This window comes from Panulirus ornatus, chromosome 15 (genome assembly GCF_036320965.1).
Source record: "Panulirus ornatus isolate Po-2019 chromosome 15, ASM3632096v1, whole genome shotgun sequence".
Classification (NCBI taxonomy): Eukaryota; Metazoa; Arthropoda; class Malacostraca; order Decapoda; family Palinuridae; genus Panulirus; species Panulirus ornatus.
Window position 1 is genome coordinate 7,163,695 of NC_092238.1, and position 27,818 is coordinate 7,191,512.

The 27,818-nt window shown below is 42.1% G+C and overlaps 1 protein-coding gene across 1 annotated transcript; it reads right to left on the reverse strand.

Annotated features, from left to right (window-relative positions):
* Positions 1-26,271, reverse strand: LOC139753715 (uncharacterized). The gene is made up of 8 exons (XM_071670451.1): positions 25,266-26,271; positions 7,750-8,914; positions 6,642-6,720; positions 5,958-6,041; positions 5,605-5,696; positions 3,643-3,859; positions 2,869-2,958; positions 1-1,567 (listed from the first exon to the last, which is right to left on the reverse strand). Exons 1-8 carry the CDS (start codon positions 25,977-25,979, stop codon positions 1,150-1,152), a joined length of 2,859 nt encoding a protein of 952 aa, XP_071526552.1. The 5' UTR covers positions 25,980-26,271; the 3' UTR covers positions 1-1,149.
* Between the last annotated feature and the right edge of the window lie 1,547 nt (positions 26,272-27,818).

A 27,818-nucleotide genomic window follows, 5' to 3' on the forward strand; every position in this document is an offset into this window, starting at 1 on the left:
TCTCTCTCTCTCTCTCTCTCTCTCTCTCTCTCTCTCTCTCTCTCTCTCTCTCTCTCTCTCTCTCTCTCTTTTCTTTTTTCTTACTTTTGCCGGCTGCTGAGCAGGAGGGAGAGGTGGTTGAGGAGGTTACCCTCTGTTTTGCTGCCCAGTTTCCGGTCACTATTCCTAGACCGTCAAAACAGATAACGTCACTGTCGACCATCAGGTCTCCTTTCCTATGTCCTTCCCATGTATTGTCATGTATCCATACATCACAGTTAGGCTAGGGACTCCTTCGTTTAATCTTGACCTCTCTATAATGAAATTCTTCTCTCTTTGTAAATAGTATTCGGTGCACATCAGCAGTTCAGTGCGAGAAAAAGAAAAAATCCTCCCGACACATATGACGTGATAATACAGGATGGCCACAAATGATTTTATAATCGATATATATATATATATATATATATATATATATATATATATATATATATATATATATATATATATATATATACATTTATATGTATATAAATGACGTTCATGCAACAGCATAAAATCTACTAGCATGACTGTTAGACACTTCCCGTTCCTTTCTGCCAGTAGATATCACTTAACTAAAGACGTATCCCGTTGAAGATTTCTCATCAAACCAAACGATTTTTTCTTTTCCATAACCGTATGTTATCATTATCAACAAACCATAATGTTGATAATGATGGATGAGTCTGAAATTATCGTGACTTGTCTTCAGGAAAAGAGTGTGAGACAGTCTGAGATAGACTTTATCTTTCTCACCAACATGAGGGAAGTCTGAGATAGACGTGATCTTTCTCACCATTAAAAAAGAAAAAGTCATTGAATGTCTTCATCACTGATTGTTTCATCAGGCAACTTATATTCCTTGCCACTTGCTTCTCAGTGACTGTCACAGTTTTTAAGAAAGTATGAACCTGAGTTGGTCTGAATGCAGTAATGGAGTACTGCAGTGTTTATCCACCTTAGAAATAACGAGACACTGGTTCGAGCCCTCACTGGGCATCGTCACAAGGCGCGAGGAGTGTAGACTCACTTACAAGTAGCATTTTCCGTGTGTACTTTACGGCCGACGAATAACCATTGGAGCCTTTTTAGTCTGTTATGACTTGTTCGCTGATACTTACGTCATCTCTAACAAGAGGTACAGAAAACGCTGTCGTTACTTGACGACGAACATAACTGAGAGTGAGAGAGAGTGACTACTCCATCCTCACTCTCGTTGCCTGACGAGGACCTTCTGGCCTTATCCTTCGTTGAGTTGACGTTAAAGGACGATGAGGTGGAGGGAAGCCTCGTAGACATCGTCGACAGGTTCGAAACGAAAGACGAAGCCGAGATTGCCCCGTTGACTCGGGACACCATTCTGCCCAAGGTCGCATCTCCGCAAGGAAGGGCCGATTTTATCTTCTGGAATGCCGATTTGAGCCGACTCCCTGCCTTGGATAGTTTCGGGAATTTCTCACTGATGTGTCTGCGTTTACTCCTGTTCGCCATGAAGATCACAAAGATGAAAAATCCCTGGAGGTTGTTCAAAATATCCGTCAGGGCCCTGAGGAGAGAAATGAAGCGTTAGGAAGCATGTATTAGAAGTGGCAAGTAATGTTGAAGGCATTTGTCATTCACTTAAACATCTCTATACAGAGGAATTTATGATTAGAGATGGGAGCACATTTGGGAAGACTTGAGTGCCTCACTTAACACATAGATGGTTGTAAGTGTATAAGAAAACGTTCAGTTATCTGACTTCCATTCATCCGATTCTACCAACGACTGAATGGGTCGGATGAAAGACCTTCTTCACCCTACTCTCGACACCACTGGCGAGACACCACTAGCAAGACCCCATTTATAAGACAGTTTAAGGTCCATTTTCTTTACTCCTCTTGTCTTATCTTTTACACTTCCTATTAAGAGATGTGGTCTTTTAGATTACCTTACTTTCCCCAAAGATCACTGGGTCTTTTGATCTCAACTTCGTTAATCTATGTCCACTGTCCTGGTTCCCCATGTGAGAAAAATCTCGGGCCATTTTCAGGACCAGGTCGAATTCTGGGAGACGTTGCGTTATGAATATGTCACAGACAACGCCCATGAGTCCCTGTTAGTGCATTCCTGACAAGACAAGCGACTAATGTTCGTGTTATCGTATGAGAACACTCGAAGTCCCTTTAGTGATTCACTGAATTCTATCTACCTATCTCCAAGCCTACCTCTTTCAACCTCAGCGCCAAAGCGGCCTTTTTAACAAGCAATTAAACATACGCCTGTCAAAGCACTTTCTCACATTACTCGTCTTCTTTCCTTTTCTATCGATTCTCCTACTTCTTATACTGGTTATTCGGCTCCATTACTCTCTCTCCTTACTTGTCTGTAACTGGATGAAACAAAAAGTAACTTGTCACACAAGTGGTGAAAACCAAATATATCCACGTCATAATAATAGTTTTGTTTAAACGTCTACTGAAAGAAAAAATACACAGAAGGGAAAGAAAAGGCTAACAATACAAGAGCAATGATAGGTGTCCAAGTTGTTAGATTTACACAGAAGGGAAAGAAAAGACTAACAAAACAAGAGCAATGATAGGTGTCCAAGTTGTCAAATTTCCTTTCTCTCTTTCCTTTTTTTTTTTTATGGATGATGAACTGCATGAGAGAAACCACGACACCGACTGGCAGTGTTCGGACCAGACCACCTCGCTTGGACCTTGGGTCTGTGTAGCCGAAGCCCACATGTGCCGAAGATTCAAAGTGATGATTTCCCGCAAAAAAAAAAATGGTCACCGAAGCTTGTGAGGGAGAGAGATATTTCCCTAGATAGTGAGGTTCCAGAGCCAGGCCACGAGTACTCACCACATTTCAGAAGGGCTGATCTTCCAGGACAGCACCTCAGCAACCCAGCAGCTCGCCATGAGTACCAGCAGGTGGAACTGCTGTTTGAACCTGCGGAGGGAAAAAGCCTTGTGAAACAGCAGCGGCAGCAGCACTTGCCTTAGGGAAACACGGCGATTATAAGCACACACACACACACACACACACACACACACACACACACACACACACACACACACACTTAAGATCAATACTAATGAGCTTCGTATCTCAAAATCATCTATGCTAATGAACTTTGAATCTCAAATTCAAAGTCCTAATGCCTCAGCCAATCTTTTGATGTGAGAGATAACTGCGTCCATGAAGAAGAGCGCATATCATGTTGGAATGATCTTATTTACTTGTGATAATTTTGGAAACTTTAAAGGAAGGATGTCTAAATCCAAGAATTTTCAATACTCAAAAGTATAAAAGTGTGGTTTACCCTGAATCTGAAAATCACTGAAGCATCATTGTCATGCGACCCTACTTGACTGAAACACTTGAATTGAAACAGATTTTGTGGCCTTTTCGAATCAGATTATCTAAGCGAAGACAACAACGCTTGAATTGAAACAGATTTTGAGGCCTTTAAAAACCAGATTATCTAAGCGAAGACAACAACGCTTGAATTGAAACAGATTTTGAGGCCTTTTCGAATCAGATTATCTAAGCGAAGACAACAACGCTTGAATTGAAACAGATTTTGAGGCCTTTACGAATCAGATTTTCTAAGTGAAGACAACAACGACTTACTCGGAGACGTGATCCCGTTTGTGGTGTCTGTGTGCCAAAGGATTTCTCCTCGCTTGGTCACAGCCCTCGCCAGACTGACTGTCTGTAATGTTTTTCAAAATTGTCGTGTTGTTCTCAATTTTCCTGTAGTTCCAGATGGTGTGGACGTTGAAAATGATGTTGCAGGTGAAGAGGAATGCAATGGGGCCGTAGAAATAAATGAACACATCGATGTCACCTGAAATAAGCGTTATTTACGTTGTAAACACTGTGTGTCAATAATGGTACACTTCACCACTTGCAAAGAAAAAAAGATTCTGACTTTCAGTGTTTAATAGTTAAACAGACACCATATATAGCCAATTGGTTACGACAACAACAGCAACAGAAAGATTCGTGACATATATCTATAATATTTTCCGCAAAAATTACCGATATAAGATATTAAGAATATATGGTGTGGGAGGTAAGTTGTTAGAAGCAGTGAAAAGTGTTTATCGAGGATGTAAGGCATGTGTACGTGTAGGAAGAGAGGAAAGTGATTGGTTCTCAGTGAATGTTGGTTTACGGCAGGGGTGCGTGATGTCTCCATGGTTGTTTAATTTGTTTATGGATTGGGTTGTTAGGGAGGTGAATGCAAGAGTCTTGGAAAGAGGGGCAAGTATACAGTCTGTTGTGGATATATATATATATATATTATATTTTTTTTTTTATTATACTTTGTCGCTGTCTCCCGCGTTTGCGAGGTAGCGCAAGGAAACAGACGAAAGAAATGCCCACCCCCCCCCATACACATGTATGTACATACGTCCACACACGCAAATATACATACCTACACAGCTTTCCATGGTTTACCCCAGACGCTTCACATGCCTTGATTCAATCCACTGACTGCACGTCAACCCCGGTATACCACATCGCTCCAAATCTCTATTCCTTGCCCTCCTTTCACCCTCCTGCATGTTCAAGCCCCGATCACACAAAATCTTTTTCACTCCATCTTTCCACCTCCAATTTGGTCTCCCTCTTATCCTCGTTCCCTCCACCTCCGACACATATATCCTCTTGGTCAATCTTTCCTCACTCATTCTCTCCATGTGCCCAAACCACTTCAAAACACCCTCTTCTGCTCTCTCAACCACGCTCTTTTTATTTCCACACATCTCTCTTACCCTTACGTTACTCACTCGATCAAACCACCTCACACCACACATTGTCCTCAAACATCTCATTTCCAGCACATCCATCCTTCTGCGCACAACTCTATCCATAGCCCACGCCTCGCAACCATACAACATTGTTGGAACCACTTTTCCTTCAAACATACCCATTTTTGCTTTCCGAGATAATGTTCTCGACTTCCACACATTCTTCAATATATATATATTTTTTTTTTTTATTAAACTATTCGCCATTTCCCGCGTTAGCGAGGTAGCGTTAGGAACAGAGGACTGGGCCTTTTTTGGAATATCCTCACCTGGCCCCCTCTGTTCCTTCTTTTGGAAAATTTAAAAAAAAAAGAGAGGGGAGGATTTCCAGCCCCCCGCTCCCTCCCCTTTTAGTCGCCTTCTACGACACGCAGGGAAAACGTGGGAAGTATTCTTAATCCCCTATCCCCAGGGATAATATATATATATATATATATATATATATATATATATATATATATATATATATATATATATATATATATATATATATATGGCGATGGGAATGAATAAAGGCAGACGGTACGAATTATGTACATGTGTATTTATGTATATGTCTGTGTGTGTATATATATGGATACGTTGAGATGTATAGGTATGTATATTTGCGTGTTTGGACGTGTATGTGGATACATGTGTATGTGGGTGGGTTGGGCCATTCTTTCGTCTGTTTCCTTGCGCTACCTCGCTAACACGGGAGATAGCAACAAAGTATAATAAATAGATAATAAATAAGATAAATATATATATTTCCATGAAGACATTCAGCACTTACTTGGAAACCAACAACTATTTACACCCATGTTAGGTTTGATCACTCCTGGCACGTCATCTGGTGCGAAATACTGCATGAGAATTGTAATGACACTGCAAGATGAGATCAGGTGCAATTAACACAACGTAGTTAGCATATAGATATAACAAGTCAGCAGTCACTCTACAGTGCAATAATCATAACATATTTAGCATAAATGCGTAACACAACCATCACTACAGTAAGCCATATCACAACATAGTGACATAGTCTGGAGATATAACACAGCAGTTATTACGGTGTAATTAACATTAGTATATATCACTGCTTAAACCTAATATGATACAAGATGGTACTCGTGAAGTTATACCAACACGATTATGGACGGCCACCCAAAGGCGTATAGAAGGTAGACCCACGCAGGAATGGCGGTAGGAGAGCGATACCTGATGAGGTTTCTGCGGAAGATAAGAGAAAAATAAATAAAAGCTGGTGACTCTCATCACTCTACATGGTTTATGTAAATGAGGCGTTGGCTGATCTACCAACACGTCAAAAGCTGTGCAAGATAGGTTTATCAAGCTGTTTGGGAATTCCTTTTAAAAAAACACTTCGGTTATTGTGAAGTTTTACAATGATTGTTTCATCCACTGAACAACTCACATTTATCTCGAATATTATTAGTATCATAGAAATGATAACCAAATGTTGACTTAGACTGGTATGTCGTTGGTATCAGTAGATATTTCCCTGACACAGAACTTGATGTAAATCATTCCCCTAATAGCCCCACTTTCTCCCTCCTTCCCTTAGTACTCAAAATGCCATTTTTGCTCCCAAGAGGTTAGGCTGTTCGTGGCCCTTTTATGGGTTTAACAGTCACTCGTAACAATCCATGTGAGCTTTCATAATGATAATTATTGCTCATCAACACGCACATAAATGGTCCCTTCTGAAATGTTGCTCTTTGTAGCGGAAATTAATTAAAAAGATGCCCCGTAATCGCAAAGTCACAACTAAGGGTTATGCAAAAGAAATTTTTCCGTGGAATCTCCTACCTTATCTTTCTCCAGACTTCAAAACATAGCACGCTGAGCCAGAAGAAGGTGGCGAGGAAGCCAAACTGCATAACTAGGCCTGAACAAAGAGAGAGGGGAAAAACAGGAGAATTATAACAAGATTTTAAAATAACGTCTTTCAAGTAGATCCACTATGATTTTTATAGTGATCGCTACGGTAATTTTCATGGCAGTTGGAGGACTAAAGAGATTTTAAAATGATGATGTATTTCAAATAGATCGACTGTCATGTTTCCTTGATCATTATATCGTCTTTTTCATTGCAGTTTACTTATGAGGGAGGTGTCAGTGACTGGTGTGTGTGTGTGTGTGTGTGTGGGTGGATGGGCGGAGGGGGAGTTTAGTATGTTACCACGCTGCCGCGTGAGTTGCCGGTGTTCGTCGGAGAAGGTGGACGAACAGGTTCAGCGAGATAAGTAGCCTCTACTGTGATTTGAGTGCGTTATTTATGTGAGTTTTCAGCTTTGGTATATTTGGTTTTGATGGGGTGAAAAACCAGGCAGGTGAGGCGTGGCTTAGTGTAGGAGCGGATGAATTGTATTGTCGATAGATGTTGAAGGATTCATTTTCTCGTCTGGTGCCAGTTAGTGTTATGAGGGCATTTAGTTTGTGTGTTGTTTAAGTGTTGATGCTTTCGGTGTGGGGAGTGAATGTTAAGTACTTGTGTGCCGTACGTGATCCCTAGAATGGTAGAGAAAGATAACATCATTTCATGTTACTCAACCACATATATTTCCTAATCATCTTACAACTAATTTTTAAGTCGTTTTAAACAAGCCAAAAAAAAAAAAAAATGCTATTCCGTTGCTTATTTCTGGTAATATGTAAACAGCATACACTGTAGAAATATGACTTTGGAGCCCTTAAGGACTCCAGATATCGACGCGCATCAAAAAATTTTCATTCACGTCATAAAAAATCGTTTGATATTCTTATCCTTAAATAAAGGCACACCCTTAAAATACCGTTACTTCCTGTCAAATGATATAACTAAAGAAAGAAATCAATAGTATTATGCAGGGGAAATCTTCACTTTTGATATTGTTTATTCTTAAAAAGAAATGTATTGTCATATGCAGAAACTTACCCATGGCAATACAGGTGGGCGTATCCACCACTTTAACGAACAGGATTTGAACGCAGGCCGAAGAATAGGCAACCATGAGGGAAAGGACGTGGCAGAGCTGGTACCAGCCACCATTCTGTAGCAACACCGGCACCAGGCAGTAACACACCACCGTCAGAGACAGGAACATGAGGGAGATGCCGTGACAAATTGGAAAGACCGTCAACCGTGCATTGTCCCATGATGAGATCATTGATAGACAAGCCAGCCCGCTAAAATTCCTTTTGTCTTTGTTATCGGAAAATATATCAACACAGTAGTCAGTCGGAGGGAAAGTTCTCTCTTTGTACACTAGATAACCGTTCTCATTGATGGAAATGCCTTCAGCATCTCCGATATGTGTGTATTCGGCACATAGCGGTCTCCCCGTCACTGTCTTGTATTGCGGAGGCGTGGTCGAGAAGCGTGGCTCAAAGTTTGTGTTAGAAGCAGCACACATACCTGAATTAGTGAGCATTATTTCCCCAAATTCACAGCACTTGCGAACGCATGTGCTGCCGCCGCATATCTTATGGTGCCGCTCTTCTGGGTTCGAGTAACACAAATTAGCAGAATACTTCACAGATTCATCCAGACTCTGCTGCGCATCCACACAAAATTTGGATGATTCTGTATATATGTTACTGGATCCTTTTCCGGGTGCCTTCCTGGCGTGCATGATTCCTCTCGGAAGTGCTATCAAGTGAGATACGTCCGTTGTAATTGCGAATGACGTCAGGGTGTCGATGGTGCAGATGATTGGATTGTGATGATTTCTGATGACTGGCCAGTCCACAGCGCCTTTAGTGGGTGTGGCCGACATTGGAGGCGTGAGCAAGTCTGGGGTGCGGGCAGGGTGACATACACCTTCCTTTAGGGCCTGACCTGGCGGGCAGCAGGTGGGTACAGAGGGCGGAGGGATACACGTCTTTATCATCCACGTAAGGTCTCCTTCCTCATCCAGGAGGTGGGTGACGCAGTAGTTGTTTATGCGCAGACCTTCAAGGGCGCCAGCTTTGTCCAACAAGATGACGTCGCCTCGCCTCCGCAAGGAGAACTTTTCCCAGGTGAAGTTCATTTGGCGGTGATCGTCCTCCAAATCGCAGTGAAGGTCATGTACAACCACGTCTAACTCAGCCACCGGTTTCTGCGGAATAGAAACGAGTTTCTGAGAACACTTGTAGCTATGGTTCGTGTAAAGTGATCAGGCTAGATGAATGTTTTTGCAAAGTGAAGACAGTGTTACCCTTGTGTAGTTTCATGCTTTACACATATCGAAGCACTTTTACCGCACTGGGGTAAAGGCCTGTATTTAATAATAATCATTGGGAACTGGTGTCATAAAGTGAACTAGTATAATGAGTAGTGAAGTTCGTAACGACAGAAAAACTAACATTCTAATTCATAACAGAATGAGTAACTGGGAAAAAAAAGAAAAGAAACGTATTAATTCAAAGAAATCCTAGGTTAAATCCGAAGGGTCGGGACACTTGTTTCACATCAATAACCACGAAAACACCTAAACTAAAAGCATATAATATAGAATAACGAATGTTTCACATAGCAGCAAGCCTATTAACGCATACAATACAGACTAAACATGACGCATCACAAAGGGAATATTCTAAAGAACAGGGGTAATTCAGCCAGGTCACTTTCAGTGGACTATCTCAAACCTATGAAGAGAACCCAGTGAAGGTAGTGAGCTTAAAAAGAAATAACAAGAATTAAGTAAGTTACTTTGGGGTTACACATCCATCACTGGTTCGATGTAACAAAGCTGTTCACTGGCGGTTAGCGTTGCTGGCCTCTGTGCATTCGCAGGCTGCCCAGGGGCGACAGCATAGGTTCGAATCCATATATATATATATATATATATATATATATATATATATATATATATATATATATATATATATATATATATAGCGTTAATGATACGGCCTTGACATACTCTAGCCAGAGTCAAGTACCCATTTTATCGAGGAACCCTTAAGGGTGGATGAACAGCTAAGTTGACTGTGGACCTACTGCCGCAACCTGGATTCGAACGTAATCGCCTGACCTTGGGCGGCCCGTTGAGTGCTAACTGTAACACCACGCAGGGTCTATATATCCTTACCACATCCTTCACACAATTTTTTGCGTTTATCACATTTCATTAAGAGCGCGGTAATTCAATTTCATCGCCCAGTGTTGCTTATAGTCATAGACTTTTTGCCCCTACAGTCAGCTGATAACAGGAAATGAACGCTTTAATTTATGTCTTTTTGAAGAACGTTTAACCCATGGGAAACGTTTTCGTTCAGCATGTCCACATACCAGTCACGCATTCCCTCTTGTTGAGGTGAAAGTAGGGGAAGAGCGGCATAAATGATGATATATTTTCTAGGATCTTCCTGATTGTGTGAGGTGAGTAACAGCCGGGGGGACAGGTAGAAACAGTGGGCCAGAGTGCTGGACCGGATTTAAAAGCATCATAACTGGTCAATGATCGTCGACAGGTCGTTATGCGAGAAGTTTTCTTCGTTTTGCCGTTTTCGTCCTGTTTTAGGGGTATCATTAGCATGTTTATAATGGAAGAAAACGTAAACGTAGCTGTAGTTACTGCTCATCTCATTTTCCTTAATGATGCAAATATTTTCGTTTATTTGTTTACCAAATCCATTGCTTGGCGGTGACGACTGCAATAATTCTTTCAGGATTTTCCCGTTTTTCATATATATATATATATATATATATATATATATATATATATATATATATATATATATATATATATATATACTTCCCACGTATTCCCTGCGTGTCGTAGAATGCGACTAAAAGGGGAGGGAGCGGGGGGCTGGAAATCTTCCCCTCTCGTTTTTTTTTTCTTTTTTTAATTTTCCAAAACAAGGAACAGAGAAGGGGGCCAGGTGAGGATATTCCCTCCAAGGCCCAGTCCTCTGTTCTTAACGCTACCTCGCTAACGCGGGAAATGGCGAATAGTTTGAAAGTAAGAAAAAAATATATATGTATATCCTAAGATACGCGAAGCTCAATCCTATACATAGATCTTATTTCAAACGTTTATTAGTACAAATTACTTGAATCATTGCTCAGTGGGAACGGTATTTATTACCCTGGGTTACGAATGAATCATTAGCTTCCTCGCCTCACCGATAGAGGGAACCACAATCAGAGATGGGACGTAAGCGTTCAACTTCATCGCGTGACTGTGTACATGGCAAGTGTTCCTTGCTCCTCCGATACCCTATATCGTGATATATCCCTGTAATCATACAACCACGAGCGGGGAAATTTAACGCCAGCGGAAAGCTGTCTAGTGTTCGCAAAAGGCAACATGGCAGTGTTACTCTCGACGTGAAAGATGACGTGAAAAAGCTCAGGAGAAGTGGGAGAACGGGCTATCCGATACTGCTCGCCAGCGAGATCGTGATGAAAGCAAAGCACAAGACGCCGCAAGCGTAACCGGCCACTTCCAAGGCAAGAGTAATAAAACATTTGCCATTTTCTTTTTTTTACTGGTTATTGTTGTGTGTTACGACTGTACATTTGTTATGGGGTTTAGGTATATGTATGTCAGGTATCGCTTGATATGTATCAAGAACGTGTCTCAAGCTAATTCCAATGTTCCCTGTGGAAAAAATTCCCTTTTTGATACGTCGCTTAATATCAAGTCCTGGTCGGCAACGTAACTCTAATGTATATGGAGGGTTGTCACACGGTGCATTGATAGAGATTTTAGATAAGTGGTTAGCGTTGTTGACCTCTTAAGAGGCGCTCGCGGGCCATTGACCTCCAGCCTCCCTCTTATGGTTGAGGCTAAAGGCTAGATTTTTTTTTTTTCCTCAGACATGCACCCTACCCGGGGTAATGGTTTCGAATACGTGGCGATGCTGTCGGCCCACACACTACCCGGGTGTTCATCCTCCCATCAGGGGTGGTTGATAGACGTGTACCTTGCATAGGATAGGGTGTGATATATATATATATATATATATATATATATATATATATATATATATATATATATATATATATATATATGTATATATATATTGGCATTTGGACGATTTTTGCAGGGAAAAAATGCAATTGAGTGGGAGAAGTATAAAAGAAAGAGACAGGAGGTCAAGAGAAAGGTGCAAGAGGTGAAAAAAAGGGCAAATGAGAGTTGGGGTGAGAGACTATCAGTAAATTTTAGGGAGAATAAAAAGATGTTCTGGAAAGAGGTAAATAGGGTGCGTAAGACAAGGGAGCAAATGGGAACTTCAGTGAAGGGCGTAAATGGGGAGGTGATAACAAGTAGTGGTGATGTGAGAAGGAGATGGAATGAGTATTTTGAAGGTTTGTTGAATGTGTCTGATGACAGAGTGGCAGATATAGGGTGTTTTGGTCGAGGTGGTGTGCAAAGTGAGAGGGTTAGGGAAAATGATTTGGTAAACCGAGAAGAGGTAGTAAAAGCTTTGCGGAAGATGAAAGCCGGCAAGGCAGCAGGTTTGGATGGTATTGCAGTGGAATTTATTAAAAAAGGGGGTGACTGTATTGTTGACTGGTTGGTAAGGTTATTTAATGTATGTATGACTCATGGTGAGGTGCCTGAGGATTGGCGGAATGCGTGCATAGTGCCATTGTACAGAGGCAAAGGGGATAAGAGTGAGTGCTCAAATTACAGAGGTATAAGTTTGTTGAGTATTCCTGGTAAATTATATGGGAGGGTATTGATTGAGAGGGTGAAGGCATGTACAGAGCATCAGATTGGGGAAGAGCAGTGCGGTTTCAGAAGTGGTAGAGGATGTGTGGATCAGGTGTTTGCTTTGAAGAATGTATGTGAGAAATACTTAGAAAAGCAAATGGATTTGTATGTAGCATTTATGGATCTGGAGAAGGCATATGATAGAGTTGATAGAGATGCTCTGTGGAAGGTATTAAGAATATATGGTGTGGGAGGCAAGTTGTTAGAAGCAGTGAAAAGTTTTTATCGAGGATGTAAGGCATGTGTACGTGTAGGAAGAGAGGAAAGTGATTGGTTCTCAGTGAATGTAGGTTTGCGGCAGGGGTGTGTGATGTCTCCATGGTTGTTTAATTTGTTTATGGATGGGGTTGTTAGGGAGGTAAATGCAAGAGTCCTGGAAAGAGGGGCAAGTATGAAGTCTGTTGGGGATGAGAGAGCTTGGGAAGTGAGTCAGTTGTTGTTCGCTGATGATACAGCGCTGGTGGCTGATTCATGTGAGAAACTGCAGAAGCTGGTGACTGAGTTTGGTAAAGTGTGTGGAAGAAGAAAGTTAAGAGTAAATGTGAATAAGAGCAAGGTTATTAGGTACAGTAGGGTTGAGGGTCAAGTCAATTGGGAGGTGAGTTTGAATGGAGAAAAACTGGAGGAAGTGAAGTGTTTTAGATATCTGGGAGTGGATCTGTCAGCGGATGGAACCATGGAAGCGGAAGTGGATCATAGGGTGGGGGAGGGGGCGAAAATTTTGGGAGCCTTGAAAAATGTGTGGAAGTCGAGAACATTATCTCGGAAAGCAAAAATGGGTATGTTTGAAGGAATAGTGGTTCCAACAATGTTGTATGGTTGCGAGGCGTGGGCTATGGATAGAGTTGTGCGCAGGAGGATGGATGTGCTGGAAATGAGATGTTTGAGGACAATGTGTGGTGTGAGGTGGTTTGATCGAGTAAGTAACGTAAGGGTAAGAGAGATGTGTGGAAATAAAAAGAGCGTGGTTGAGAGAGCAGAAGAGGGTGTTTTGAAATGGTTTGGGCACATGGAGAGAATGAGTGAGGAAAGATTGACCAAGAGGATATATGTGTCGGAGGTGAAGGGAACGAGGAGAAGAGGGAGACCAAATTGGAGGTGGAAAGATGGAGTGAAAAAGATTTTGTGTGATCGGGGCCTGAACATGCAGGAGGGTGAAAGGAGGGCAAGGAATAGAGTGAATTGGAGCGATGTGGTATACAGGGTTTGACGTGCTGTCAGTGGATTGAATCAAGGCATGTGAAGCGTCTGGGGTAAACCATGGAAAGCTGTGTAGGTATGTATATTTGCGTGTGTGGACGTGTGTATGTACATGTGTATGGGGGGGGGGGGGGCCATTTCTTTCGTCTGTTTCCTTGCGCTACCTCGCAAACGCGGGAGACAGCGACAAAGTATAAAAAAAAAAAAAAAAAAAAATATATATTGTCACGCCCTCATCCCGACGTGATTGGCTAGAAGAGGCCTAAGGTCCAGCCCTCATACCAGGATTGGTGGGCGAGCTTTCCCATGCATGACCTCGCGGTTGACCACCCCGGGTCACTTGACCATGGGACCTGAGTAGTAATTGGCAGGTCGGTTGCGGGACGCGCCACTGATCTCAGCCACCTGACCTGAGGTGTGTGAGATCCCAGGTACAGGTGGGACTGGTCGAGGAATCCCTTGGGACTTCCTCCCAGGTCTCCATGCGGCTTGTCTAAGCATACAAATTCCCTATCATAGACACTACGAACACGCAGGTTCGTAACAATATATATATATATATATATATATATATATATATATATATATATATATATATATATATATATATATATATATATGATTATAGACGGTACATTATTAAAGGTAATGAGACGGGGTAACATGAGCGTCGAACCACACTACACACGAAAAATGATCCCAAAACTAATATTGATGAACAGGTTATTATCGCACAGCCCTTGGATACCCTTTCACCTGCAGGTCGAAAGTGATTTCCCATTCGCGGAGACTCGATCAGGCCTTTGGTCCATGATCATCATCATCCACTTATAAGCCCCTCGTCCGTCTGTCGTATTTTTGCGCGCGAGTCGCATACCCCGTCTGTCTGTCTGTCATCATCCACCTTTCATTGTCCATGAGGCCGTCTGTTGTCGTCCTCAGGTCTGACCGTCTATTCTGGTCCTCAGGTCCGTCCATTATGGTCCGCCTGTCCGTAATTATCCAGACAAGGACACCTGAAGCTGAACATGAACACACACATGGGCAAGGGAAGGTCCTCCCTAGATCTCAGTAATGACATGACCTTTATTTTGTAGACTAAGAGACTTTTTTAGCCTTTTTTTTGAGGTGAAATGATCAGTAAACAAGATATGTTATGCATATAGTAGATTTGCCTGTGACTGAATGCTTCATGATATATCACGCAGTTTAAGATGTACTGTTTTATCTATTTTGTTTTGTCATGTAGAAATGAGCATCATGAGTCAAGAGTATGATTGCAGATATTGCCATATCCAGTTGTCTTAGTCTTTTTAACTATTCTTATTCAGTGACCTAGTCGTAGCGAAAGAAAAAAACACACACTCAGTTAATGCCCATTTTTTTTTTCTTGTTTTGTTCACTCTTTTGATGAGGAAAAGTATCATTTGGTGTACAGAGAGTACAATGTACTCCTCCTGTCTGTAATATCTTTTTGTTTTCATGGCTGTGTTATTCTAACCACCAAAAACACACCTATGTACATGGTCTATGTGTATGGTCGAGTAGTTCAATTTAAAGACTACATAACGAACACGTAACTACAGGTTCCTTTCGTACTGATAAAAACTACAATATTTATAGTAGTGTTCTGTCTATATATTCGAGTTACCTTGTGTCCATTTGTGGTGTATACGATAACAGACAAGTGGTAATGATATGTAATTTAAATGTAATCAATTTTTTCTTAGCTAACAATTACCTTTCACACTCTCGTCCCAACCTTGAAGTTATTCTTCCAAGTCTCAGACGTCTGTGTTTGTCTTATCTTTATATCATGGCGGGAGAAAAAGTGGCCAGTCCACCATAGTCAAGTCTTCAAAGGGAATTGGTCGTAACGTGTATCCGGTCAGTAAAGATGCTGGCATGAAAATGAAGGTGACGCTCTAGCAGTTCTGTTAGTTCAACTTTCATTTCGGTTCGTTGTGTCGCAAATAATCGTGACTCCTGCCCACACCGGAGGCGTCGTTTTTTATGTGAGCTGTGGCGGCACAACAACTGAATGCCCTGTTTATGACCATTATGAGGTGGAACTGAAGCCAAGCTGGGGTTGTCTAGATGTGTGTGGATGTAACCGAGAAGAGAGGAGAGACAGGTAGGATGTTTGAGGAAAGAAACGTGGGTGTTCTGGCTCTAAATGAAATAAAGCTCAAGGGTAAAGGGGAAGAATGGTATATAAATGTCTTAGGCGTAAAGTAAGAGGTTGGTAAGAGGACAAGAGCTAAGGAAGAAGTAACACTACTCCTGAAGCAGGAGCTGTGGGAGTGTATGAAAGAATATATGGAAGTAAATTCTAGATTGATCTAGGGAAAAGCGAAAATAGATGGCGAGAGATGGGTGATTAATGGTGCTTATGCACCTGGCCATGAGAAGAAAGATCATGAGAGGCAAGTGTTTTGGGAACAACCAAGGGAATGTGTCAATAGTTTTGAAGAGACTGGGTATTAGTGATGGCATGGGGTATTCATTGGTATGAATGCAAATGGACAGTTTGTGGTGTGTGCTGGAAAAGAACTGATGATTGGGAGATATACACAAGTGTACGTATGTGAGTAGCTAAATAGTCATCGGGCATTATTGATTGATAATGTTAATATGCTGAGAGTGGCAGCGGGTGGGATGTCCCAACACTATCTCATGGGAGCGACGGTGAAGATATGTAGAGGTTTTCGGAAGAGAGGAAACAATATTGTTAAGAGAGAGGTGATAGTAAGTGTGCTTGGAAAAGACCTGTACGAGTTAATACAAGGAGAGATTGAGTGTAGAATGGCAAAACGTACAAGTAAATGAAGCAAGGGAAATGGGGTGAGGAATGGGAGGTATTTAGAGAAGCAGAGCTAGCATGTGCGAGAAATTCTTGTGGCATGCAAAAGGAGGAAAGATAGGCAGATTAGAAATTGTAGTAAGTGGTGAAATGAAAAGTAAAGTTGACAGCGACAGAAAAAGGAGAAGCGTTTGGACGGTTCTTACAGGGGAGTGCAAATGATTGGGCGGTGTATAAGAGAAAGTGGCAAGAGATGCAAAGGAAGGTGCAGAGGTTGAAAAAGATCTAACGAGAGTTGAGGTCCGCAAGTATCAGTAAACTTTAGGGAGAATAAGATGCATTAGAAGGAGGTTAATAATGTACGAAAAACAAAGGAACAAATAAGAACTTCGTTGAAGATGATAAAAAAAAGGAAGTGGTAACAGGTAGTGCTCAAGTGAGGAGGAAATGGAGCGAGTATTCTGCAAGACTGTTGACTGCTTGATTACAGAATGGCTGATATGTTTTGGTCGGGCTGGTATGCTGAGAAAGTCCTAGAAAGTGGTTTGGTGAAGAGAGACGAGAAGTTGAAAGCCATACGTAAGATGAAATATGCAAGATGGCTCGAGTGGATGATTTTTGCAGTTGAATTTATTAAGAAAGGGGGTGGCGGTATTGTTGATTGGTTGGTAAGGTTATTTAATGTATGTATGACTCATGGTGAGGTGCCTGAGGATTGGCGGAATGCGTGCATAGTGCCATTGTACAGAGGCAAAGGGGATAAGAGTGAGTGCTCAAATTACAGAGGTATAAGTTTGTTGAGTATTCCTGGTAAATTATATGGGAGGGTATTGATTGAGAGGGTGAAGGCATGTACAGAGCATCAGATTGGGGAAGAGCAGTGCGGTTTCAGAAGTGGTAGAGGATGTGTGGATCAGGTGTTTGCTTTGAAGAATGTATGTGAGAAATACTTAGAAAAGCAAATGGATTTGTATGTAGCATTTATGGATCTGGAGAAGGCATATGATAGAGTTGATAGAGATGCTCTGTGGAAGGTATTAAGAATATATGGTGTGGGAGGCAAGTTGTTAGAAGCAGTGAAAAGTTTTTATCGAGGATGTAAGGCATGTGTACGTGTAGGAAGAGAGGAAAGTGATTGGTTCTCAGTGAATGTAGGTTTGCGGCAGGGGTGTGTGATGTCTCCATGGTTGTTTAATTTGTTTATGGATGGGGTTGTTAGGGAGGTAAATGCAAGAGTCCTGGAAAGAGGGGCAAGTATGAAGTCTGTTGGGGATGAGAGAGCTTGGGAAGTGAGTCAGTTGTTGTTCGCTGATGATACAGCGCTGGTGGCTGATTCATGTGAGAAACTGCAGAAGCTGGTGACTGAGTTTGGTAAAGTGTGTGGAAGAAGAAAGTTAAGAGTAAATGTGAATAAGAGCAAGGTTATTAGGTACAGTAGGGTTGAGGGTCAAGTCAATTGGGAGGTGAGTTTGAATGGAGAAAAACTGGAGGAAGTGAAGTGTTTTAGATATCTGGGAGTGGATCTGTCAGCGGATGGAACCATGGAAGCGGAAGTGGATCATAGGGTGGGGGAGGGGGCGAAAATTTTGGGAGCCTTGAAAAATGTGTGGAAGTCGAGAACATTATCTCGGAAAGCAAAAATGGGTATGTTTGAAGGAATAGTGGTTCCAACAATGTTGTATGGTTGCGAGGCGTGGGCTATGGATAGAGTTGTGCGCAGGAGGATGGATGTGCTGGAAATGAGATGTTTGAGGACAATGTGTGGTGTGAGGTGGTTTGATCGAGTAAGTAACGTAAGGGTAAGAGAGATGTGTGGAAATAAAAAGAGCGTGGTTGAGAGAGCAGAAGAGGGTGTTTTGAAATGGTTTGGGCACATGGAGAGAATGAGTGAGGAAAGATTGACCAAGAGGATATATGTGTCGGAGGTGAAGGGAACGAGGAGAAGAGGGAGACCAAATTGGAGGTGGAAAGATGGAGTGAAAAAGATTTTGTGTGATCGGGGCCTGAACATGCAGGAGGGTGAAAGGAGGGCAAGGAATAGAGTGAATTGGAGCGATGTGGTATACAGGGTTTGACGTGCTGTCAGTGGATTGAATCAAGGCATGTGAAGCGTCTGGGGTAAACCATGGAAAGCTGTGTAGGTATGTATATTTGCGTGTGTGGACGTGTGTATGTACATGTGTATGGGGGGGGGGGGGCCATTTCTTTCGTCTGTTTCCTTGCGCTACCTCGCAAACGCGGGAGACAGCGACAAAGTATAAAAAAAAAAAAAAAAAAAAAATATATATTGTCACGCCCTCATCCCGACGTGATTGGCTAGAAGAGGCCTAAGGTCCAGCCCTCATACCAGGATTGGTGGGCGAGCTTTCCCATGCATGACCTCGCGGTTGACCACCCCGGGTCACTTGACCATGGGACCTGAGTAGTAATTGGCAGGTCGGTTGCGGGACGCGCCACTGATCTCAGCCACCTGACCTGAGGTGTGTGAGATCCCAGGTACAGGTGGGACTGGTCGAGGAATCCCTTGGGACCTCCACCCAGGTCTCCATGCGGCTTGTCTAAGCATACAAATTCCCTATCATAGACACTACGAACACGCAGGTTCGTAACAATATATATATATATATATATATATATATTATATATATATATATATATATTATATATATATATATATATATATATGATTATAGACGGTACATTATTAAAGGTAATGAGACGGGGTAACATGAGCGTCGAACCACACTACACACGAAAAATGATCACAAAACTAATATTGATGAACAGGTTATTATCGCACAGCCCTTGGATACCCTTTCACCTGCAGGTCGAAAGTGATTTCCCATTCGCGGAGACTCGATCAGGCCTTTGGTCCATGATCATCATCATCCACTTATAAGCCCCTCGTCCGTCTGTCGTATTTTTGCGCGCGAGTCGCATACCCCGTCTGTCTGTCTGTCATCATCCACCTTTCATTGTCCATGAGGCCGTCTGTTGTCGTCCTCAGGTCTGACCGTCTATTCTGGTCCTCAGGTCCGTCCATTATGGTCCGCCTGTCCGTAATTATCCAGACAAGGACACCTGAAGCTGAACATGAACACACACATGGGCAAGGGAAGGTCCTCCCTAGATCTCAGTAATGACATGACCTTTATTATGTAGACTAAGAGACTTTTTTAGCCTTTTTTTTGAGGTGAAATGATCAGTAAACAAGATATGTTATGCATATAGTAGATTTGCCTGTGACTGAATGCTTCATGATATATCACGCAGTTTAAGATGTACTGTTTTATCTATTTTGTTTTGTCATGTAGAAATGAGCATCATGAGTCAAGAGTATGATTGCAGATATTGCCATATCCAGTTGTCGTAGTCTTTTTAACTATTCTTATTCAGTGACCTAGTCGTAACGAAAGAAAAAAACACACACTCAGTTAATGCCCATTTTTTTTTCTTGTTTTGTTCACTCTTTTGATGAGGAAAAGTATCATTTGGTGTACAGAGAGTACAATGTACTCCTCCTGTCTGTAATATCTTTTTGTTTTCATGGCTGTGTTATTCTAACCACCAAAAACACACCTATGTACATGGTCTATGTGTATGGTCGAGTAGTTCAATTTAAAGACTACATAACGAACACGTAACTACAGGTTCCTTTCGTACTGATAAAAACTACAATATTTATAGTAGTGTTCTGTCTATATATTCGAGTTACCTTGTGTCCATTTGTGGTGTATACGATAACAAACAAGTGGTAATATGTAATTTAAATGTAATCAATTTTTTCTTAGCTAACAATTACCTTTCACACTCTCGTCCCAACCTTGAAGTTATTCTTCCAAGTCCCAGACGTCTGTGTTTGTCTTATCTTTATATCATGGCGGGAGAAAAAGTGGCCAGTCCACCATAGTCAAGTCTTCAAAGGGAATTGGTCGTAACGTGTATCCGGTCAGTAAAGATGCTGGCATGAAAATGAAGGTGACGCTCTAGCAGTTCTGTTAGTTCAACTTTCATTTCGGTTCGTTGTGTCGCAAATAATCGTGACTCCTGCCCACACCGGAGGCGTCGTTTTTTATGTGAGCTGTGGCGGCACAGCAACTGAATGCCCTGTTTATGACCATTATGAGGTGGAACTGAAGCCAAGCTGGGGTTGTCTAGATGTGTGTGGATGTAACCGAGAAGAGAGGAGAGACAGGTAGGATGTTTGAGGAAAGAAACGTGGGTGTTCTGGCTCTAAATGAAATAAAGCTCAAGGGTAAAGGGGAAGAATGGTATATAAATGTCTTAGGCGTAAAGTAAGAGGTTGGTAAGAGGACAAGAGCTAAGGAAGAAGTAACACTACTCCTGAAGCAGGAGCTGTGGGAGTGTATGAAAGAATATATGGAAGTAAATTCTAGATTGATCTAGGGAAAAGCGAAAATAGATGGCGAGAGATGGGTGATTAATGGTGCTTATGCACCTGGCCATGAGAAGAAAGATCATGAGAGACAAGTGTTTTGGGAACAACTAAGGGAATGTGTCAATAGTTTTGAAGAGACTTGGTATTAGTGATGGCATGGGGTATTCATTGGTATGAATGCAAATGGACAGTTTGTGGTGTGTGCTGGAAAAGAACTGATGATTGGGAGATATACACAAGTGTACGTATGTGAGTAGCTAAATAGTCATCGGGCATTATTGATTGATAATGTTAATATGCTGAGAGTGGCAGCGGGTGGGATGTCCCAGCACTATCTCATGGGAACGACGGTGAAGATATGTAGAGGTTTTCGGAAGAGAGGAAACAATATTGTTAAGAGAGAGGTGATAGTAAGTGTGCTTGGAAAAGACCTGTACGAGTTAATACAAGGAGAGATTGAGTGTAGAATGGCAAAACGTGCAAGTAAATGAAGCAAGGGAAGTGGGGTGAGGAATGGGAGGTATTTAGAGAAGCAGTGCTATCATGTGCGAGAAATTCTTGTGCCATGCAAAAGGCGGAAGATAGGCAGATTAGAAATTGTAGTAAGTGGTGAAATGAAAAGTAAAATTGACAGCGACAGAAAAAGGAGAAGCGTTTGGACGGTTCTTACAGGGGAGTGCAAATGATTGGGCGGTGTATAAGAGAAAGTGGCAGGAGGTGAAAAGGAAGGTGCAGAGGTTGAAAAAGATCTAACGAGAGTTGAGGTCCGCAAGTGTCAGTAAACTTTAGGGAGAATAAGATGCATTAGAAGGAGGTTAATAATGTACGAAAAACAAAGGAACAAATAAGAACTTCGTTGAAGATGATAAAAAAAGGAAGTGGTAACAGGCAGTGCTCAAGTGAGGAGGAAATGGAGCGAGTATTCTGCAAGACTGTTGACTGCTTGATTACAGAATGGCTGATATGTTTTGGTCGGGCTGGTATGCTGAGAAAGTCCTAGAAAGTGGTTTGGTGAAGAGAGACGAGAAGTTGAAAGCCATACGTAAGATGAAATATGGCAAGATGGCTCGAGTGGATGATATTGCAGTTGAATTTATTAAGAAAGGGGGTGGCGGTATTGTTGATTGGTTGGTAAGAATTTCCATTGTATGTATGGATCATAGTGAGGTGCCTGAGGATTGGAGGATGCATGTATAGCGTCATTATATAAAGACAAGGGGGATAAAGGTGTGTTCAAACTGTAGAGGTATGAGTTTGTAGAGTGCACCTGGTAAGCTGTATGGGAGGGTATTGGGTGAGGGGTGAAGGAATTTGCATAGTATCAGACTGGGGAGGAACAGTGTGGTTTCGAAAGTGGTAGAGGATGTGTGCATCGGGTGTTTGTTTTAATGAATGTGTGTTAAAAGTACTCAGAGACACCGAAGGCATTCTTGGATATAGAGAAAGCATATGACATTCCACAAGATGCCTTGTGGAAGGCCTTAAGAATATATGGTGAAGAAGGAAAGGTGCTAGAAGCAGTAAGAAGTTTTTATAAAGGGTGTAAGGCATGTGCACGAGTAGGAAGAGAGAAGAGTGAATTGTTCTAAGAGAAGGTTGGCCTGCGGCAGGGTGTGTGTGTCACCTCGGTTGTGCAGTGTTTATGAATTGGGTGGTAAGGAAGGTGACTGCGAGAGCCTTGGAGAGAACGGCGAGTATATGCAGTCTGTAGGGAGATGAGAGGGCCTGGGCATTCAGCGAACGTAAGAATAAAAGTGTACATTGTGCCCGATGTGGATCCCATTCATATAATTCACCAGGGTCACTGTAGCTATATAATGTTAGATTCGGAGAACTGAGGTCTGATGTACGTTAACTCTGTCATATGCACTTACACCACGTTAGGTAATGAGGAGAAGACGAGAGAAAAGGCAAAGGAGAGTCAGCATGGGTGCAGGAAGAGGAGAAAGATATCGGAGAGGAAATATTCTTTTTGTGAATTTATATTCTTTTGTGGTATTTACACGACAATGAACATGGATAATTCAAAGAACATCTGAATGGACATACACTGAGACGACTCCTAAGAAGAAAAAATTGTAGGAAGTTTCTTCTCTTTCTGAGAAAAACTCTTATTCAAAGTCTGATGTAATTTGGGCGAAAAATTAAAAAAAAAAATGATCACCAGCGAGTTCATTGTGTTAGGTGATGATGATTGAACAAACGAGACAAAAACAGTAACCCTGCGGCATTGGCCAACCAGGTAAAATATGCTCGCTTATCTGCCCACATCTCTTAACGGTAGCATTCTGCTTGATGCAGATGACATATTCACTCATTCAGTAGCCGCATCTGTCCATGTCGATGTAATACATTCGTGACCGTATGTTTGCCACGTTTAGCTTCGACAGTGAACAGATATAGCTGCGTGAATGTTTGCCACGTTTAGCTTCGACAGTGAACAGATATAGCTGCGTGAATGGGTTGAACTTCCAGCACACGTAAATTCACACCTGTGTGACTCAAAACTGTGTACAACATCATATTAGAATTACAAAGTAACATATGTTCTCCAGGCAGCTGCACCAGACGAGTTTGATCACACTACAGGCATGTCCACACATCGCGCCTTCAATCGTGTTCTCGAACACGGGAGTTCGGATAACTACAAGCTTAGGAGATTGTGTTTTCGGTTTCAGGTGGCGTAACTACAATATAGAAGGTCTATTACTTGTTCATCAAGCTTCACATGCAACTTATGAACACTAATACGAGTTGAAGAGGCTTTACTAGTTGCTTATATAAACGTTATGGAAGCCTACGTGCACTGTTAGGTTCAAGGTCGAGGGCGCTTGCACAGTCAGGTTTGTTACCAGAGAGCCCGAGGGCGTTACGATAAAGTCTTAGGCACTACCACAAGCCATGGGACGCCTCCAAAAGGCCTAGGGCATTGCAATAGGGTCTAGGACTTTAAAAGGCTCGGTGCGTTACAAAAAAAGAAAAAAAAATAAGACCTTGGGGCGCCACCACACAGCCTAGCTCGCTTCTTCAACACTCAGGGTTTTGAACCTAATCCACGTATGACTTAATTCTTACCCTCCAAAGGTTTTCATTGTCATGAAGGACTCAATTTACAGGCGTATCCTGTATGTTTAAGCTCATATTGTCAGACCAGATTTGCTGATACTATTTTGGTTAATCTTTTGTTGTGTCCATTATTATTTGTGTAATTCTGCCTATACTTACAAAATTTGTAATACTTTTTTTCAACTCGCTGGCTGTTTCAGGTAGACTTAATTAGTGTCCATAAGTATTTATGTAAAACATTCAAGATGTACTCCATAGGATCATTTTGGCAAAATATACTTCTATCTCAGCTCCAGTGACTGTTGTAAAATGTATACATATGTGTAATTATACATACTTTGTTACGTGGAATCTTTTATATTCCGTAATTATTTATTGAAAAAATCAGGGCAAATTTTCAGTATACTTTTGGTAAAACAAAAGTAAAGGTAGACGTTCTATTACAACTGGTTCTCTTGTGTATATAATTCATAATGGTTGCCGTAATGAGGATGGCTGAGGTCTGTTACAGACTGGACCTTGAGCCGGTGGGAGGCGGAGCGCGTTGCGGAGGGGGGGGGGGGGAGATCACAAGAATGTGACGAGGCTGGTGCAATCCAGAGGTAGCACGTTGTAGGGGGGTTCACTGAGAATCAGTTGTGTCACGGGGTCGGTACTGCAAGCCAAAGGAATGTTACCAAAGACTCTTGAGTACTAACAGAGTTTCCGATGGCATTATTTAACACGATCGGAAGGCACTTGCGTAAGCTAAGGGATCGCTATTTAGGCTTTGCCTTCTCTACTGTCGCCACTGTAGGCTTTCCGAGTGTTACAATAGGATCAAGGAGGATTATTACTGGCATACATGGCATTTCTATAGGGTCATGGTGTTATGGCTCGTGAGATTCTACTTCGAACTCATGGACCTTCCATAAAGTCTACAGGAACGCTTCCACAAACTCAATTTCAGCTTTATTCATTCTTCTCCATCCTTTTCCCATGAATAGACGTTTGTGATTTATCTAGTGTGAGATTAAGTGTTTTTGTCTGGTGATATATCAGTGGAGAAGACTGAGTCTGGGGTTATGTATATATGTATCTGGTGTTTCATTCACTAATGGCTAACTGATAAAGGTTGAAAGGGGTGCTGCTAATAGTTTATATCTTCCTATCTCAATTATCTACGTCACTAGATATGACATCACACGCAGGCTGGGAAGCTGCAATAACTGGGCATATTTTCATGGCTTAATATTTAAGTCTAGAATATGAATTATGTGGTTTCTAACCAAGAATTTGATCTCCTTAGACTCCCCCATGAGGACGCTTGTGCCAGCCTGGAACCTTTGGCACCCAGAAGGCGTGAGTATATCCTGGCCGCCACAGAAGCACTTGACAAGCTGCTCCGGGCGAGTAGGCACCCTACCCTTCTCAACAAGGGTCACGAGATTGGAGCCCTTGGTATCCTCCCTGACTTCTGTAGAAGCGCTGGTAGTCACACCCCGAGAGGCGTCCGAAGCTGTCGTGCTGCCCAAAGCATCTTGAAGGGTGACTGAGTCGACTTCATCCTGAGGAATCACTGTGTCCACTTCCGTAGGGAGGGCCACGCCCACCCGCAGTGGAACGCTTACGTCCTCTCTCGCCGGGATGATCGTGGTTAGCTCCAGAGGGTCGTCTGTGTTGACAGTCGTAAGAACTGTGGCCTCCGTTAGAGTAGACGGGGTAGTGAAGCCACGCGCTGAAGGGAAACCCTCTGCAGGATCGTAGGGAGGTGCAGAGTGTGACGTGGCCATCCCTGTCCTCCTGTTGAGCGAGCCAGTGACGTGGGCCATGTCTCTTGCCTCCTGGGTCACACTTTCCACTGCAGTGGGGAAGGGAGGAACGAATGTTAGGCCGTCCTGGGTATTGTTGTTGGAGGATTTTGGGCCTGTTGGAGAGGCGACCACCACAGTGGTTGTGGTCGCCATCAGCATTCCCACCGCTAACAACACTGAGTTAGACATCTTCCAGGTGCATTAACTTGTCGCGTGGACTCACTATAATCTAGAATTGTCGTGAACATCCAGCAATCACCTCGTACACAGACTAAACAGGAAAACTAGTGATTTTGCCAATGTCGCAGTTGGCTTGCGTGGGGGATCTTTTCAGTCACATAACGGGAAGTTGTTTATTACTAGTATACATTACAGCATTTTTTCCCCCCACAATGTATTGAAAATATACACCTTAGGGACGGTATGAGGGAGCACGGCTAAACACGTCCTTGTACAACGGTTGTCAGCGGTGGGACTGCGTGCGCTACAACCCTAGCGGAGTGGTAACACCCCCATATGCGTTGCCTAGTACTGTTTATAGCCGGTATTTTATTTTGCCATTGTTATGTGTTCCGTGTGACACATACAGAAACTACGTATTCTTCCTGTATCTAAAAGCCGGTCTGCTGCGGGGGTGATGATCTGCAGTGAAAAGATACTACATATATAGGTCGGAACATAATTGGAAAACTGGAGATAGAAAAATGCGGATGGCGGTTGCGGGTGATGCGCTCAACAGGCGACGCACAGATACACAAATACTGCAGGTAAAATATTGATATGAAATACGAGGGCAAACTTTTTACGGATTCATGTTGACAGTAAACTTAGATCGGGACCTTGTGGGAAACTTACCAAGAGCACAACATCGCTTGTCCAGAACAAGATATTACACAGTGTGCAAAGTAAGCTTTTCCCATGTTATTAATCCTGTTGCTAATCTCTGTTTAAATGCGTTCTACTATTTTATGTGTACAAAGACAGGGAAGACAATGGCATTCAAGCATCGCCAGATTACATCAGTACCTATTGAGTCAGTTTGTGGTGGAAAACCTTAAACAATGAGAGATTTAAGAAAAATGCCTGTAAAATATATATATATCCCTGGGGATAGGGGAGAAAGAATACTTCCTACGTATTCCCTGCGTGTCGTAGAAGGCGACTAAAAGAGGAGGGAGCGGGGGGCTGGAAATCCTCCCCTCTTGTTTTTTTTTTTAATTTTCCAAAAGAAGGAACAGAGAAGGGGGCCAGGTGAGGATATTCCCTCAGAGGCCCAGTACTCTGTTCTTAACGCTACCTTGCTAACGCGGGAAATGGCGAATAGTTTGAAAAAAAAAGAAATATATATATATATTTCATACTGTTCGCCATTTCCCATGTAAGCGAGGTAGCGTTAAGAACAGAGGACTGAGCCTTCGAGGGAATATCCTCACTTGGCCTCCTCCTCTGTTCCTTCTTCTGGGAAACAAAAATCGATAGGGGAGGATTTCCAGCCCCCCGCTCCCTTCCCTTTTAGTCGCCTTCTACGACACGCAGGGAATACGTGGGAAGTATTCTTTCTCCCCTACCCCCTGACTAAATATATATATATATATATATATATATATATATATATATATATATATATATATATATATATATATATATATATATATATATATATATATATATATGCAGGAATACAACGCACTGTACCACGGTAACCCATGAAAGTGCTGATAGTAATCTTCACCGTGTACGTGAATATGTTCTAAAACGTTTTCCTCCCATTGAATCGGAACCGGATCTGGAAAATGAGCTGTCTTAAATGGGAAATACAACTTGGGGAACCAAGTCACCGTGTTCTGTCACTAACGTATTTATCAACTTGCTTTTAGAATAACTTAAGAATGTTTTTAGGGTTTACTTATTTATTTCCAGTAATATAAGCTTCATGCTGACTTTTACTGTAACTGTATCATACTGGTTTTTGTTGTCTTTGAGCTTTTGTGCTATTATGTTAGACAACAGGCAATTCTTTTCATCACT